The sequence below is a fragment of the Sander vitreus genome, chromosome 6 (genome assembly GCF_031162955.1).
Source record: "Sander vitreus isolate 19-12246 chromosome 6, sanVit1, whole genome shotgun sequence".
In the NCBI taxonomy this organism is placed as follows: domain Eukaryota; kingdom Metazoa; phylum Chordata; class Actinopteri; order Perciformes; family Percidae; genus Sander; species Sander vitreus.
This window is the reverse complement of record NC_135860.1, coordinates 15,505,306-15,516,889: the sequence shown is the minus strand read 5'-3', so window position 1 is coordinate 15,516,889 and position 11,584 is coordinate 15,505,306. Positions and strand designations below refer to the sequence as shown.

At 41.5% G+C, this 11,584-nt stretch overlaps 1 protein-coding gene across 1 annotated transcript; it reads right to left on the bottom strand.

Annotated features, from left to right (window-relative positions):
• Positions 1–5,564: 5,564 nt before the first annotated feature.
• LOC144518981 (transcriptional repressor scratch 1-like) lies at positions 5,565–10,504 on the bottom strand. The gene is made up of 2 exons (XM_078251862.1): positions 10,390–10,504; positions 5,565–6,292 (listed from the first exon to the last, which is right to left on the bottom strand). The coding sequence occupies exons 1-2, from the start codon at positions 10,502–10,504 to the stop codon at positions 5,565–5,567; spliced, it is 843 nt and encodes a 280-aa protein (XP_078107988.1).
• Positions 10,505–11,584: the final 1,080 nt, after the last annotated feature.

Genomic DNA, 11,584 nt, shown 5'->3' with positions numbered 1-11,584 from the left:
AGTCTGGAAAGGGTTATAAAGCCATTTCCAAAGCTTTGGGAATCCAGCGAACCACAGTGAGAGCCATTATCCACAAATGGCGAAGACATGGAACAGTGGTGAACCTTCCCAGGAGTGGCCGGTCGCCCAAAATTACCCCCAAGAGCGCAGCGACGACTCATCCAAGAGGTCACAAAAGACCCCACAACAACGTCCAAAGAACTGCAGGCCTCACTTGCCTCAGTTAAGGTCAGCGCTCATGCCTCCACCATCAGGAAAAGACTGGGCAAAAATGGCCTGCATGGCAGAGTTCCAAGGAGAAAACCACTGCTGAGCAAAAAGAACATCAAAGCTTGTCTCAATTTCTCCAGAACACATCTTGATGATCCCCAAGACTTTTGGGACAACATTCTGTGGACCGATGAGACAAAAGTGGAACTCTTTGGAAGGTGTGTGTCCAAGTATATCTGGCGAGAAGGAACACTGCATTTCATAAAAGAACATTATACCAACTGTAAAATATGGTGGTGGTAGTGTGATGGTCTGGGGCTGTTTTGCTGCTTCAGGACCTGGAAGACTTGCCGTGATAAAAGGAACTATGAATTCTGCTGTCTACCAAGAGATCCTGAAGGAGAATGTCCGACCATCTGTTCGTGTACTCAAGCTGAAACGAACTTGGGTTCTGCAGCAGGACAATGATCCTAAACACACCAGCAAGTCCACCACCGAATGGCTGAAGAAAAAACTAAATGAAGACTTTGGAGTGGCCTAGCCAAAGTCCTGACCTGAATCCTATTGAGATGTTGTGGTATGACCTTAAAAAAGGCCGTTCATGCTCGAAAACCCTCTAATGTAACTGAATTAGGACAATTCTGCAAAGATGAGTGGGCCAAAATTCCTCCAGGACGCTGTAAAAGCCTCATTGCACGTTATCGCAAACGCTTGGTTGCAGTTGTTGCTGCTAAGGGTGGCCCAACCAGTTATTAGGTTTAGGGGGGCAATCACTTTTTTCACACAGGGCCATGATGGTTTGGATTTTTTTTTCACCTTTTAATAATTAACACCTTCATTTACAAATTGCATTTTGTGTTTACTTGTGTTGTCCTTGACTATTGTTTAAATTGGTTTGATGTTCCAAACACTTAAGTGTGACAAACATGCAAAGGAACAGGAAATGAGGAAGGGGGCAAACACTTTTTCACACCACTGTATATAGTTAACTATTTTTATAGTGTTTGTATTGAGCAGCACCTGAAACATCAATGATAACATAGGGCCTACAGTTAAATCTTTGTAACAAATAGCCTGATAAATATTGGACATTAATAAAAACTTCCCCAAGAATATTTTGTTTTTAAACTTTAACTTTGATTGTTCCATAATTAAGGTTATAGAGAAATACTTAATATTTGAAACACAGTTTCCAGGGGCTTAAAGTGATACTCTACTTAACCACTGCTAAATGTCCAAATATGGAATCAACTAACCGCTGTATTTAGCCATCGAGGCAGCCCATTACTGGTAGATAGCTTCCAGCCTAAAGAGTGCTAATGAGCATACTGTGCACCAGTGTTAGCCCAGTCCCTCTTTCAACATACAATATTGACAAAGCTAATACAAAGTATGGGCTGTGGAGTGCAGAGTTGAGTGTTATTCTATGTAAATGAAGACTTTTCTCACTTAAAGGTAAGCTTTTTTTATTTGCATGAATTGCTTTAAAAGCTACTTAAACAGAAGATAAATTATAGGGGTCAAAGAGTTTGAAAGGAATGGAGAAAAAAAACATTCCTCTCCATTCAAGTGCAGCATAGCAGCTACAGTCTAATATTGTTCCTATTTTCTATATTGTGTGTATTCATTATGAATTGCTGGAAGACATTATTATATCTTAATACAAGACAAAACAAAAAACTATGACAAACTGCCCTGGTTGGTTAAGATTATTCTTTATTATGAAGTGCCACAAAATGCTTTGTGTTCATTGTGCTTACATTGTCTGAATTCTGGCTCAAAAATCCCCAGGAGATCCTCTCTCTGCAACAGAGAGCCAAACCTTCTGAGATAAGGTGTGTTAGATATCGCTATACAGCAGTAAAAATGTCTCAATCCAAAGGATTCTTTACAAACCCTCTTGCAATAAATGATTATTTAGGTTATCATCATTCTTTAACTTGGAAATACAAAAAAAAGAAGAGAGGTCAAGCTAGTACAAGGTTTTTAATTCTTCTCTACCTGAATTCTAGTTTCATTGTGCTACTTTCTTCAAGGTGGAGATGACTAGAATGGAAGTGCTTAGAGAGACCAGACCTGGAGCTCACCTAGAGACAGACACAGTCAGACAGACGCGCACACACACAGATTTTCTGCCTCAAAACCACTAAACAGCCACCTAACAACAACATTAGCCAAATAGCCTTAAGACGTTTGGACTGCAGTGCAAAGTTGCAAAGTGTTTTAAAACACAATGATACAATTTGTGATACGTAAACAACAACTGGAGACACCGCTGCCAGAGAGACTCTCAGTGGTTTGTTTAGCAACTTTGTACCCGTCACACTGATCCGTTGCTATGATTTCAGAGTTGGTGGTTAAAATAATATCATATTGTAATTTATTTCTCTACCAGGGAATGATGTCTCCTAGATGTATTAAGAAATATGAAAGTATATATATTTTGTTTTCTTTGTATATATGGTCTCTTTTGCCATACTACTTGCTGTTCATTTGGAATTGTATTTGTGTAGTACTTGTGTTTAAAAACACTTAATTTAATGTTTATTATTGACTAGTTATTGTGAGTATTTTGGCAGAGGCTTTAAAATCACTGATAAAAAGACTAAGTCAAACAATTCAGCCCTAACAAGTTGAAGCTCTATGACTAATCGTCTGATACAATTCAAGTAATTGCAGCTTGAATCTTGTTCACACACCAGGGAGAGAGATAAGTCCTGTAATTTGCTGACTCGCATACTGATTGCTTCAGTCACAACAGAAACCGCCTCATTCTTTTTGACTTGTGAGCTACATTTTTCACACAAAAAAAGCTTCTTTGTAAAAGACTTAAATATTGTATCATCTCCTGTAACACAAGACTTCCATTACAAAATGTTGACTTTTTTTCTACTTCAGAACCGATCTTTCTGCCTTTGATGAAATACAGGTCCTACAACTTTATCTCTGAGATGTGAATGAAATTAGGTAATGGTTCTATGTATCAGTGCAGACTGGCCTTTTGTCCCTAAAACCCTTAATGGTGTTGAATATCAGTCAACCCAATTTCTAATTGACTGATATCATGCCTGAGGAAGCGCTGTAATTATCAAATCTGCCTTTATCAGAGATTCACATCTGATTATTAAACTAATTTCTTTTCAATTGTTAGAAGCTTGACTGTGGCCACAGATTCTCCCCGTGTGTCTCCCACAACATCTCATCAGCAAGCACTGTGTGCTCGCATGTGTGGGCATGCACTTGTGTCTATGCAAGGTTACAATGAATACATATGGCATATAAACAAGCAATTCATGTTTTGTGCAGATCTGTGTCCTCAGTCTGTCTCTCAGGAAGCTCCATGAATCTGTAGAAAAAGGTTTCTGAGCTGCAGAGAACTGGGTTCAGCAACACTGGCATTGGCCACCTAGATCAAAGGTTTAACAATCTATGGGTTGGGGTTGATTAGAGTTAGCCTGTCTGTAGGTGTATCATTCATAGAGTTAGCCCATGGTCGGCCCAGTAGGGTTAAATGGGGCCTACTGCAGAATAATCAGTGCTTGGCCTTGTGTGTCTATTGAACTGTAACAATTAAGCTGCAATCGGACCTTCCAGCTAAAGTGCATGCTTTTTCTATGGTTTAAGAATACACGCTTTGTGGTTTGGAAGTGCACTGGAAGGATAGTTGAATAATGTATTGCATTTAAATGCACCAAACTTTGACTTGGTTTGCTATTGAAAGCATACTGAGAGTTGCTAAGTACCATATGCTTACTATCATTTTAGGTTGGTGCACATCTCGGTGGAATCTGATTGCTGTATTAACCTTATTTTATTGTTTATCTGTATGAGGACAAATGTGGTTATAAAAAAGTATGTTAAAGGCCTATTGTTATTTGGCTGCATGACACAGAAAATATGTTTTCAACACATTTAGGTGCCATTTTAACATCCCAGGATATTTAATAAACTATAGAACTTTCATGAATGACCAATAATCCAATACATGTTGAGAGGCCTAATTCAAAGTTAGGCCTCCCCTGGTTATTGTTAGCAGACTTATTTCATGCTAGAGTTAGCCAAGCACAGGTCTGTCAGGGTTACAGTTATCCTACAATAGGCCTCACACCCAGCAGGCAGCTGATCCCAGCCTCTCTGGCCTACATCCTATATTAGTTCTACTCACTAAGAGGCAGGCAGTGCATAACAAAAGAGGAAAGACAGGACTTTTCTTTTTGTTACTCTAACACTACATTGGCATGTTCCCTGATGTCTGTAATATTAGTCTTTTTCTGTTTATGACTATAGGTGAAGTAAAACATACCTGATTTTTAAACTGCTATACAGTAGTAGGTAATACTTCATCATAAAATACCATGCATTAGGTGATTATTGCTTTTAAAGAGTCGTACAGAGGCTGCAAGAGAAAAATATTGCCCTCAGGTTCTATCTATAGGAATTTGGCAAACAATCATAAGCTTTTATGATGTTGGCATAGATTTCATTTTTTTTTTTTGCATGCAATAATGTTAATGAGAAAAAAGGTAAACAATATAATAGGAAAAAATAGTACTAAAAAAGTGACATATGCTTTGGCCTGAAGTAATAAAAAAGAGGTTGGCAGATATCCAAATACAGAAATTAAAGTGCAACAAATAAGTTAACAGTATCACTTCATTGATATCAAATCAAATATAAACATACAACAAATAAAAAAGGACAAGCAAAAAGCTAAAATAAATAAGTAAATAATAAATAAAAATAGTATTTTTACCTCAGTAGTGGAGAGAATATGGTCACTTGGTGCAGCAGAACATTATTATTACCATTATTATTACTATTATTATTACTATTATTCCCCCAAAAAACAAAATCAGAAGGAATAACTCTTTCACTGCGTTTCAGTGCAGGGAGGAACCCAGTAGCTATCGTCGCACTAATGTCTTTGTCGTCGTCCTCATCATCATCATCATCATCATCATCATCATCATCATCATCATCATTATCATCATCACCAGTGTCCTAAAATATATGATGCCATACTGTATCTAGATGCCAGAAGGAAGCCGTGTTAGTATTATTGTCTCCATCCAGAACAGACGGAGGAAGAGGCGGTGAAGAGTTTTTGAGGAAGTGCATGCGTAGATCAGTTAAATCCTTAAGTGGGCAAATCTCAAGGAGAAAAATTGTGCTATCTTCATCATCATGAATAGGCTCCAATGGAAAGCAAGGTGGGGGAAAGTGTGAGAGGGGGAGGAGGGAAAGCAAGGTCATCTTCTGACCAAAAATAGATTGTTTGTGTCTGCAGTTCAGTCTGTAGGGATAATGGTAATTTATGTCTGCAGGTTTGTCTATTGTTTTATCTATGCAGGGGGTCATTCATCTAGGGGGCCGAGAGGAGAGAAGGGGCCTTTGAAACAGGCAGACTCGTAGTGCTTGTTCAGGTAACTCTTGAGCGCGAAGGTCTTGTTGCAGCGTTTACACTTGAAGTGCTTGAAGGCCGAGTGGGTCTGCATGTGAGCGCGCAGGTTCGAGCGGTCTGCAAAGGCCTTCCCGCAGTGGGCGCATCCGAATGGCTTCTCACCTGTGTGAGAGCGCATGTGGCCCTGTAAAAGCCAGGGTCGACTGAACGCTTTCCCACACACATCACACTTGTGCTTGAGGTCGTGAGTGAGCAGGTGCATGGCCATGGCGGGCATGGACACATACACCTTACCGCAGGTTGGACATTTCTTTGCCAGCTTACTGTCCAGCGAGCGGTGTGTCTGTTTGTGCCGGCTCAGGTTGGAAGACGTGGCGTAGGTTTTTCCGCACTCATTGCAGGTGTGCCTCTGGATGGTCCTGGGACTGCTGATAGCTTTCCTCCTCGAGCGGCCGTCAGTGATGAAGAAGGCATCGACTGTGTAACCCTCACTCACAGCAGCATCACCGTTGATGTAACCGTCAGTGATTTCAGAGCCAGGACTGTCAGGAGACTCAGAGTCAGGGGCCCCGTAGTCACTGTGGATACCATCGTAGAGGGGGTCAGGAGAGGGAACCTTGATCCCACCGTCACTCTCACCATCGTACACAACAGGGCTGATGTAGTCACTGATGTAACCAGCTGGCATGGAAAAAAGAAAAACAGTGTTAGGTTATAGAACACTGAGTTGGAAGTTAATATATAAATGGGTTTACACTGTAGCCTGGCATGGGAATCAAAGATATACAGATTCAGACTAAAGTATTTGTCCCTGATGTAGCCATGACATAACTTGTTAGGTAGTTAATATGCTTATCTTAGGAGGCACAGAGGGGCACATGCACAAAACGATCCCCCACCACATCAGAGACTGACGGACCAGTATGTGATATGACATTCTCTACTGCACTCCGTCTAATCAGGGACACAACTGGGGAAAGTTTGGATTAACGCTATTAAACTGCTGTAGACAGCTGGACAGGAGAACAGAGTACAATGCAACTTATCCTTCTTCACAGAGACAATATGCATAGATTCAATATATTGACCAGCATTACCCAGTCTGAATTGGTGGAACTGCGTACTTGCTTACTCGGTGATATTGGTGATATACTGTACAGCTCGCCTTATACAGATGCATGTTGGTTGTTTTTTTTTGCTTCTGCATCCCACTTACGTGCATTTATTATAACACAAAGCATAGAGACGATGGGTTGACATGAATATTCCAAACAACTTGTTCATTCAACCAGTAACTTGTTTTGAACATGTTACTGTGTGTTGTATGTAGAAACACCATTAAGCTGTTCACTAAGTGCTATGGATGGACACAAATGCTATCATGACAGACAGCACAGTTCTGTATGTGATGAGAAACCAGATGCATTTTTCCTTTAAACTGGAAGAGCAGAAAAGTAAAGAAGGCAACACAGTCGGTTAAACATTAGGTTCCTTTAAGATCTGATCCTAGTTCAGCAATTGTACATGTAGTTCCAGGACATCTAAACCACAAGATCATCTGTGGTTATATACCGTTTTTTTGTATCAGAGGCATTGAGTGTTATGGTCCTCCTCTTACTCTAAATGTACTGATAAAAACTTGAATAAGCACAATACACAATACTGTGTAGTAGTGTAGTAATATTGCAGCAACTATGGCCCAGTTCCATTCCCTGCATTTACCCTGCACAATCAGTAAAGCAGCAGCACAAAACATCTGTCTCTCTCCTGCACACCTGTGGCCAGTAGTGGAGTGTGAAAAAAGCCAGCAGTAATAGTCCAGAGATAATTCAGCAATATCCTTCCCTTACAGTTCTCAAAGGTTGCAGCTTAAACACTTCCTCTGAGAAAGATAAATGCACACAGGCTGACCCTGAACTTAAGAAAGCTGATTTAGGCTGTGAAAATGAGCATCAGCACCACGGACAGCTCCAGTGCAGTCAATGGCACAGTGACAACAAGGCTGCTGCACAGGCTCAGTCAGTGCAGGCAACAGTACAGGGATTTTTCTACAGATCAGGGGGTTGAAGAGTTGCATGACAAGCCTTTTGGCAAAGTACAGTTACTGAGACTCATTCTAAAACAGTATAGATACATATGAGCAGGTTGGATGATGCTAAAACTCATTGTATATCTGGAAAAATGCAATTTCTTTCACATTTGATGTATGTTTTTCAGGGGCTTTATACATTTGTGGAAATTATATGAAAATAATGTCTAACTATAGAAATGCACATTTGCATTTACGTTTTGTAGTACATACATACATACTAACTAGCATATTTACCCACATTATAAAATACCTTTAGATTTGGTTCCCTGGCAGTCTTGGTTTTTGAGTGTGAATCTACAAGTGTGGCATTACACATATGTTTTTGCCTGCTCATTTACTGTTTGTTTTATTTAAACAGGGACATTGATTATACAGCATTATAATGTATGATGAAAGTTGTGATCAATTGGACACAAGAAAAGGCAGACAGATGTGGTTGTCATATGCATTCTTCGGGAAAACTAAATAGTATTTTACTTTTTTTCTTTTTGTTGTTATTATTAATCCAGTCTCTTGGAGGATTTTTTTTTACCAAGATGCAGAAGCAACATGCTCTATCTGACCCCACATATCTGCCTGCATACGATAACAGCTAGGCCTACTACATATCTGCCACAGCGTCCCATCTGAATACACAGTCCCATCCCACACAACGCACGGAACACGGGTGGGATATAAATTATTCCAAAAGCCAGTTCGTTCAACCAGAGAGTTATTCCTAACGTTGTGGGTAGATCCTAGTCTGTACTGTATGTAGAAGCTGCATTAAGCTGTTACTATCAGGTGTTAGTGATGGAAACAAAAGGTGGCTGGGACAGGCAGCGTTGCACGTTGCTGCTGAGGCGGCAGATCGCGTGTTAAGCCAAGCAGGGCTTGTTAACCTCGACATTATAAATACTCCACTGACAGCTCTTTGCTTTACAAGCAGTGAAATGCAGGCTAGACTGCACAAGGAGTACACATGTTGATGTGCAACAACGTGTCAATGACATTAGGGTGGAAGCAATGCAGTGGCTGCATTTACCTGGCAAAGGCATCTCTGGTTTTTCATGTAAAATGTGACGCACACAGTTACAGGGTGTGGAGAAGTTCACAGCTTCAGAAGCAAAGAGGCGGCACTAAACAATGAATCACACTGTCTTCACGATACCTGCAATGGGGCCCTGCTTTGTTATACCTAAAGAAAATACTGTTGTAAGATATTGTATACCAAGACAGTCCAAAAATAATGATCTGATTTTCATTCATAATCTGTTACCATTAACTCATATTCAACAGTTCATCTGTGACTATAAAGTGAGATAAGAGTCATGAATGTAAACTCTGTTTTTGTGGTATCCTGACAATGTAGGCTTGTAGCACTACTGTAGGCATATCATCATGCAAAAATCTGCAGACACTGCAAAAACTGTCATACCTTGACATGGAGCACAAACAATAAACTTATGTGGGCTATGAGCCTGTGATGGGGATACCTTTATATGCAAGCAAGAAAACACTGAACTGGGCCACTGGTGGTAATGTTTCTGGGCACAGCATTGTTACATAAAGGAGAACTAAACAAATGCTTTTTGTGCTGCATCTCGAGGTGGTTGATGGATAATATTGTACAGTTGTAAACTATTATCCAATTTTTTGTCAGTTTATTTTCTATAAAAAAAACATCTACACCTGACCTACAGGATACGAGGAAGTAGGTTTCATGCAACATCAGAAGCATGTTCAGACAAGTACAACACTTTGACTTTGACTGAGCTTTGCCTTTGTTAATTCCCCAAAACCAAGTGAAAGTGGACCAGATATTAATAACCACTGTCCTGTCTTTATCTCTTTTAACCTTACTTAGCCTGCCTGGGGGGGGGGGGGAATCCCCGCTGACTATGAGCCAAAATCTATGAAACATGGGGCGCGCTGGATTGAGTTGATTTCTCAAGTGACCTTTCCTCTCCAGTGGCAACTCCATTCTTACAACCGACCAAACACTTAAATCAAGCTTCAGTACTCCCAGTACAAGTGTTTGTGTGGGCTGGTAACATTGAGCAGGGTGTCATGGTTATTGAGATTGGCAGTTCTTATTCACAGTTTAATCCTGTCGATCTCATCTGATCATTCTTTGAAGTCATGTAGAATCATTTATTTTGCAGTGGACTACTTAGTGCTAGGCTTTGAAGCTTTTATTACCCATCAGAAAGGTAATAACTATGTGATAGCTCTGGGCTGCCTGCCACTGGTCTGTAATCAATGATTAGAGGCTACGTATCTGCCTGGAGTACACCCACATCACCCTACAGGTAGCAACAAGACTGTAATGTTGTTTCAAATGGAAAGGCTACGGTAATATTACAGAATATTATAATAGCAGGTGTAATACTACATGCACAACTGAAATAGACTACGCTCATTATAAATATTGATAACTACTGACACACCATAAGTCCCTGTGTGATTTATACAGTTTATCTTTTGTTGATAGTTAGAGTTCTGCAGAGATCAATTTTAAAGTACAGTCACAGGGAATCCCTCCAGGACACAACAGGTTAAACCGCCTTTTAGGCATAGCTAAAGTCTTTTTTTTGGAAACAGCATTGTTAGGCTCCCTCTCCCCGTCTGTCATCCTCCTCCTCTGTCAGACCGAGTTGTTTTTGAGACACCTGTTAGTGCTCGCTGTGTAGCCAGCCTGACCTACCTTTGTCATGGAGCCGCAGGCTGAGGTCTGTCCTGTGCCGGTAGACGTTCTCCAAATCCGCTCCGGTGGAGAAATCATCTAGTTTCACCTTTTTCACCAGGAACGACCTTGGCATGGTGGTGCGACACCGACACCGACACACACACACACACACACACACACACACACACACTCTCACAAACACAACGACACACACTCACAAACACAGCCGTTTGCCGACGGCCTGGCCAGCGTGCTGATTCACCCGTTACACACCAACAAGACAGGCGAACCGGAGGAAGATTGTCTTCAGATTTTGGAGGAAGCGCGAGCTGTGAGTTGATCCGGTAAAATAGTTGGACGTTCAACCAACGCTTAGTCTTTCTTTTCTGTTTCTGTCTTTCTGGCTGTCCTCTGTCTCCCTGCTTTAGTCCTCCTGCAGAGAGGGTGAGAAATGCAACTTCAGCACCGGACAGCTCCCACCGGGGGTGCCACGCGCACTCTGTGCTCGCGGACAGGGGGCAGAGGCTCGTGAGCAGTCAAAAAAAATAAAAAAATAAACAGTCGGTGGAAGGCACCCTGTAGCGCGTGCAGCGGTCCCGGGCTCCTTTAAAGAAGAGGACGAAGAGATGAGGGAGAAAGAAGAGGAGGAGGAAGGGATGCGAAGAAAATAGGAAGGGGAGAAAAAGAGAGGACGATTTTGGAAGCTTTCAAAAAATGTCGGACACCTTGCTCTTCCCTCTCCCTCCCGCAGAAATAGTCCTTAATTCCCGTAAATGACAACTACTCAGGTCGGTAAAAAATCACAATAAGAGTCCCTGCGGCCAAATGGATCAACAGCTTCCTTCTTTCTGTATCCCTCTCTCTTCTCTCTCTCTTCCCCTCGGTCTCTCTCTCTTTCTGCAACGTCCGCGAGGTGTTCCCGTGAGTGTGCCGTCTTCCGATCAGCTGTTGGCATTTATACGGCGCAGTGTGTGTGTGTGTGTGTGTGTGTGTGTGCGTGTGTGTGTGTGTGTGTGAGTGAGAGAGAGAGAGAGCGAGAGAGAGAGAGAGATGGATAGACACACGGGTAGAGGGAGTGCTTAATTTAATCCATCCCACATCCCCGGGGAGTGGCGACTGGCCCGGATGATTTATTGAAGCTGTTATCACCCCCCTCTTTCTCTTTCTTTCTCTGTCTTTCATTCTTTTTCTCCCTCCTTCCCCTCTCTCTTCA

Bases quoted from the DNA above. Each gene is read 5' to 3' on its own strand.
- LOC144518981 (XM_078251862.1), bottom strand. From the start codon at position 10,504: ATGCCAAGGTCGTTCCTGGTGAAAAAGGTGAAACTAGATGATTTCTCC. The intron at 6,293-10,389 runs GTAGGTCAGGCT...TTTCCATGCCAG, and splicing joins CCTGCGGCTCCATGACAAAG to CTGGTTACATCAGTGACTAC.